Source organism: Schistosoma haematobium, assembly GCF_000699445.3.
Source record: "Schistosoma haematobium chromosome Unknown HiC_scaffold_347, whole genome shotgun sequence".
NCBI classification, from domain to species: Eukaryota; Metazoa; Platyhelminthes; class Trematoda; order Strigeidida; family Schistosomatidae; genus Schistosoma; species Schistosoma haematobium.
The window spans coordinates 121,007-127,462 of record NW_026137090.1 but is presented as its reverse complement, the minus strand read 5'-3'; the positions used below and the strand labels follow the sequence as shown (position 1 = coordinate 127,462).

The 6,456-nt window shown below is 42.3% G+C and overlaps 1 protein-coding gene across 1 annotated transcript; it reads left to right on the top strand.

Annotated features, from left to right (window-relative positions):
* The first annotated feature begins 2,407 nt into the window (after positions 1-2,407).
* MS3_00000170 (uncharacterized protein) lies at positions 2,408-2,948 on the top strand. Its single transcript, XM_051208046.1, has 2 exons — positions 2,408-2,808; positions 2,858-2,948. The coding sequence occupies exons 1-2, from the start codon at positions 2,452-2,454 to the stop codon at positions 2,891-2,893; spliced, it is 393 nt and encodes a 130-aa protein (XP_051064000.1). The 5' UTR covers positions 2,408-2,451; the 3' UTR covers positions 2,894-2,948.
* Positions 2,949-6,456: the final 3,508 nt, after the last annotated feature.

Below are 6,456 nucleotides of genomic sequence, written 5' to 3'. Positions count from 1 at the left end.
GTTTCATTCCGACATCCCATTGGATAAAGACTCTGTATTATCTACAGTGCACTCACTAGTATTAGGATCAACAACTGAAATTGGAACAGATTCACCTGGTCCGTCGAACTGTATTTGATTGCTACGGGAGAACTGAAGACATTTGGCGGATTAAAACCTTTTAGTGTACATTAATAATTTACTGTGTTTTTGGATGTAATTGTTTTACTTAACTTTTGAACTTGTTTGTTTATATCATTATTTCGGACATTTTGGTTTGTCTTTGGTTTGGTATTTTGATGCTCTCTTTGTCTTTGGTTTGATATTTGGGAGTTTTGCTCCGGGAATCTACAAAATTGAAGGTTTGTTTTGTAATTGTTAGAATTATTGCTGTTAGAACGACATTTGGTCGACTATTTGTAAATTACGAATAAATTTGGTATCTAAATTGGAACTTTGTTTTGTTGTTAATTTGGGTTCGTAATTTGCAAGTAGATCGATAGTCCGTACTTCAATAACTGGAACGAGCGAAACTTGGACGTAACAAAAAGTTCTTCAATTTTTGGTTCTGTGTTTATACCTTGGATCAGTCTGGACAGTAATTTGGATCCGAATTCCTGGTCTTATTTGTCGATTTCGTTTGGATTAATTCAGATTTTTGGCAATTGACTATTTGGAACAACGATAACGATGGAAACACGGAGCAGAAGGCTGAAGGAAAATGACGACACGACCAAGAAACTTCCGATCGATCATGCAACACCTTTAACCGAACTCCAACTGAGGCGGTGGAATCATCTAAAGGATATAACCCTTCCGAGGTTGCAAAGTAATTTTGTAGGAATATTGATTGGGTGTGATGCTCCGGATGCACATTGGGTCCTGGAACAACGTCCGGGGACAGGAAGCATCCGTTTGCTGTGCGTACTCATCTTGGTTGGATGATTTTAGGTCCTAAGGGAGTATCAAGGTCTCTACATCAAGTTCAGTTGTGTCATTGTTCCACTAATGATATTTTGCGAGATTTAGGAAGATTATATGATCATGAGTTCGAGGATACAGATACGTTTCGTAATGGATATCCTGTCGAAAATAAAAAGCTCTAGAAATAGTTAGCAGTTCGTTTAGATTGGAGGGTGGTCATTTCCAAGTTGGTCTACCATGGAAGTATGATAAGCCAAGACTACTGAATAATTTGGAACTAGCTGGACGCAGACTGGAATGCTTAAGGAAGAGGTTTATGAAAGATAACAGTCTTTTGGAGAAATATCAAGTTGTGATGAATAAACATTTAAGTAAGGGCTACATCATTGAAGCTAGTGAAGAGGGATTTGAATATGATGCTGTTTGTTAGTATATTCCTCATCATCCTGTTATCAACCCTAAAAGGCCTGGAAAATTGAGAATTGTTTTTGATTGTGCGGCTGTCTATCAAGGTTGTTCTCTTAATGACCAGCTTTTGAGAGGACCGAATACTGTAAATAGTTTAATTGGTGTACTTCTACGATTCACATTAGGTAACGTAGCATTAGCTGCTGATATCGAAGAGATGTTTCTTCAAGTAAAGATCCCGAGACGAGACAGTGGAGCATTTCGTCTATTGTGGTGGGAAGACGGTGATATAAGACGAACGGCTAAGGAAGATTGTTTAACAGTTCATCCGTTTGGAGCCGTGTCCTCCCCCTTTTGCGCTAATTTCACCTTTAAGAAGACGGTAGATATATTCGGTAAGGAATTTAATGAAGATATCCAGGAAGTCGTAGATAAGAGTTTCTATGTCGACGACTATTTAGCCTCCATTGATAATGTACAGGATGCAATTGAGCTGGCAAAGGCCCTTGGTTCTCTCCTCAGAAAAGGTGGGTTTAGACTTAACAAGTGGATAAGTAACTGTTTACAAGTTCTCGAATCACTTCATTCAGAAGAGAGAGCAGAAGCCGTAAGAGAGATTGACTTTGAGAGACTTCCTACGGAACGCACGTTGGGATTATTTTGGAATACTATGGTTGATTCGTTTGAATTTAAAGTTCGCATACCGAAACGCCCCCTCACTAGGAGAGGTATATTGTCAAGTGTAGCCTCACTTTACGATCCTCTGGGATTGGTAGCACCGTTTATACTTCCCATGAAGCAGTTACTTCAGCGTTTAGGTAAATTGGCACTAGGGTGGGACGAAGAGATTCCAAATGAGAAAAGCAAACGTTGGTTAGAGATTTTAAGTGAATTTCAGAGGGTTGAGAACGTTAGCTTTCTACGTCGTGTATTGTTTCCGCAGTCAGATCGTTCGCTCCTGGAACTTCATGTTTTTAGTGATGCCTCGGAAACTGGATATGGTGCAGTGGCACACGTTCGCTCTTACATTTCAGACACTGAAATATGTTCTCGTCTTGATACGGCTAAGGCAAGAGTAGCCCCTCGAAGGTCCAATCTATACCGCGTTTGGAACTTACGGCAGCAGTTTTAGCAGCTCGCATGGGATCCCAGCTGCAGTCAGAATTAGATATTAAGTTTGCAGAGTTTAATTTTTGGACGGATTCCATGATTGTCTTACACTATATTAGAAATGAGAAAAGCCAGTTTAAAACATTCATAGCAAATCGAATTTCGACTATTCACAGTCTTACTAAGGTGGACCAATCGAGATTCGTACCTTCTAAAGAAAATATATCAGACTTTGCATCCAGAGGGGTCAAGTTTGACATTGATGATGTCAAGGTATGGGAGGAGGGTCCACATTTTCTCAAGAAGCCGAAGGAGTGTTGGCCTACCGCTGATGTACAAGGTCCTGACCCTCATCTATTGGAAATAAAGAAGGCAATGTCGGCGCATGTAATGGCTGAAAAATCCACTGTTGATCAACTTATTTATTATTATTCAGATTGGACTAGATTACTTAGGGCTGCTGCGTGGTTAACCCGATTTAAGCGATATTTACTGGTAATGCGTTCTGGTAGGACTGATCTGTCTCTACAAGTGGGTATGTTTAGAGTTGATGAGTTAAATTTCGCTTGTTTAGATTTAATTCGATACGTCCAACGCATAGTATTTCGGAAAGAGATTGAAATGTTATCGTCTGATACCATTAGCAAGGTGAAGATAACGAATTCACCGTTACGAACTTTAAATCCAATGATGATTGGAAGATGAGCTTTATGTTCTGCGGACTCAAATAGTTGTTTGTGTGTGAATATGCAATGGTGCCTGAAGCCATGTGTTATGGTTATTCGTTTTCTAAAAGAACTAGAAGCGTCCAACAATGTTACGATTTGGAATCAGAATAAAGAGTTCGCGGTGAATAAAGGAATTAATGCATTGGTCCTCTATATGGGTTTATATATCCATGTTTACGTTAGCGTATATGAGCTTTTATCGAGGATGAAGCATTTTGTTAGATGGTTGATATTGTTGTTGTTTATGTTGGCGCAAATATTTTGGAAACGTTTGTCTAAGGAATATGTTTCATTGTTGCAACTTAGGCACAAATGGACTCAACCAGAGATGAACATAGGAGAGAGTAACTTGGTGACGACATGTACTGGGTTTTTAGAGAAAGACAAATGGTTGAATAATATTGTCCGACCGGCCATTTTTTTTTAAAAAAAAATTTTCCAACCCCAAATTACAATATTTTTCATCCCGTGTTTCGTCCAATGAAATGGCTAGTTCCAAAAATTAGATTTAATTGGTTAGTTATGTCTTGAAAATTGTTATAAATTATCAGTACTTGTCGACGAAGCACAATCTCAATCGTCATTATGGAGCAGAGTAACGTGCCGAGTACGAGCGCTGGTGTTTCTCACGTAACGGAAATGGAGGAAGTCTTTTGACTACCTTGTTTCTGGTTGCGTTTCCATCGGTTGAAGCGTTAAAGACCACTATCACAAATGACCACTATCACAAATTCCCATTTGACGAAACACATCAACAACATCAACACTCGCTTCGTCACACATCCATCAATACACTCACCTGTACAGCTACTCCACCAACACACGCCGGGATTATCTCAATCCCTGTGGCGATATGCCACCCACGAATCATCCTCTCCATCCAACGACTACGTCCTGTCCACTACCACACGTCAATTCCACTGCACTCCATTCGATTTTACTATACATATACACCACATGTCAAACACTCTTCACACATTCCACACATCCTAACTCACACCTCCTCCTAGTCACCTCATTTCTCACCCACAACACATTTGACGCGTTAGTTGATCCAACTATCAGACTCGAAATTCCACTATGTTTGTTTGTGCTTGCAGTTGGCGAATATGTAATTCTCCGTGCAAACACGCTCCTCAATCATCTTTCGAACTGATCGCACTGTGGACATAGGGAACAAGACACACGAAATTGCAATTCATCACCAAAGAATATTGCCAACAAAGGGACTCAAACGTCTACCATTACAACTGCCTGACGACCAGTCAGTGTCGATGTAGACCGATGCAAAACCGTCGGAACAAATCTCTGACTGATTCGACTGCATTCTGAACTAGATGAGTGGGTGATTAGTGGTGGTGTTGGTGTTGGTGTTGGTGTTGGTGGTGAAATTGGAAGGTATTGAAGTCAGTGTTAGTGGTAATGGTGGTCGTGCTAGTGATTGTCTTGTTTTGTTTTGCTGGTTGTTGTGCGATGTGAGTTGGTATGTAGTTGTAGTATGGTCTGTGGGTCGACGAATGTCGCCTCCGTGGCGCAACGGTTAGCGCGTTCGGCTGTTAACCGAAAGGTTGGTGGTTCAGCCCACCCGGAGGCGCTTCCACTTCTGACGAAACACATCAACAACATCAACATCGCTTCGCACACATCCATCAATACACTCACACTGTACAACTACTCCACCAACACACACCGGGTTACTCTCAATCCCTGCGGCAATATACCACCTCACAATCATCTCTCCATCCAACGACTGCACGTCCACTGTCCACTACCACACGTCAATTCCACCACACTCCATTCGAATTTACACTATACATATACACCACTGTGTCAAACACTCTCTTCACACATTCCACACGTCCTAACTCACGCACTCACTCCCTGATCACCTCATTCTCACCACAACACATTTGACGCGTTGAATTGATCAACCGTCAGACTCGAAATTCCACTATGTTGTTTGACAACGCAGTTGGCGAATACCAACCAATTCTCCGTGCAAACACGCTCCTCAATCATCACCGAACTGATCGCACTATGTGGACATAGGGAACAAGACACACGATGCAATTCATCACCAGAATATTGCCAACAAGGGACTCAAACGTCTACCATGCAACCGCTTGACGACCAGTCAGTGTCGATGTAGACCGATGCAAAACTCGTCGGAACAAATCTCTGACTGATTCGACTGCATTCTGAACTAGATGAGTGGGTGATTATTGGTGGTGTTGGTGTTGGTGTTGGTGTTGGTGTTGGTGGTGTGAAATTGGTATTAGTAGTTGGTGTCAGTGTTTGTGTAATGGTGGTCATGCTAGTGATTGTGTTTGTTTTGTTGCTGGTTGTTGTGTGCGATGTGAGTTGGTATTGTGTTGTGGTATGGTCTGTGTGGGGTCGACGAATGTCGCCTCCGTGGCGCAACCGGTTAGCGCGTTCGGCTGTTAACCGAAAGGTTGGTGGTTCGAGCCTACCCGGAGGCGCTTCCCACTTCTGACGAAACACATCAACAACATCAACACTCGCTTCGTCACACATCCATCAATACACTCACACTGTACAACTACTCCACCAACACACACCCGGATTACTCTCAATCCCTGTGGCAATATACCACTCCACAATCATCTTCCATCCAACGACTACACGTCCACTGTCCACTACCACACGTCAATTCCACCACACTCCATTCGAATTTACACTATACATATACACCACTGTGTCAAACACTCTCTTCACACATTCCACACGTCCTAACTCACGCACTCACTCCCTGATCACCTCATTCTCACCCACAACACATTTGACGCGTTGAATTGATCAACTGTCAGACTCGAAATTCCACTATGTTGTTTGACAACGCAGTTGGCGAATACCAACCACTCTCCGTGCAAACACGCTCCTCAATCATCACCGAACTGATCGCACTATGTGGACATAGGGAACAAGACACACGAGTGCAATTCATCACCAGAATATTGCCAACAAGGGACTCAAACGTCTACCATGCAACCGCCCGACGACCAGTCAGTGTCGATGTAGACCGATGCAAAACTCGTCGGAACAAATCTCTGACTGATTCGACTGCATTCTGAACTAGATGAGTGGGTGATTAGTGGTGGGTGTTGGTGTTGGTGTTGGTGTTGGTGGTGTGAAATTGGTATTGTAGTTGGTGTCAGTGTTTGTGTAATGGTGGTCATGCTGAGTGATTGTGTTTGTTTTGTTGCTATAGTTGTTGTGTGATGTAGGTTGGTATTGTGTTGTGGTATGGTCTGTGTGGGGTCGACGAATGTCGCCTCCGTGGCGCAAC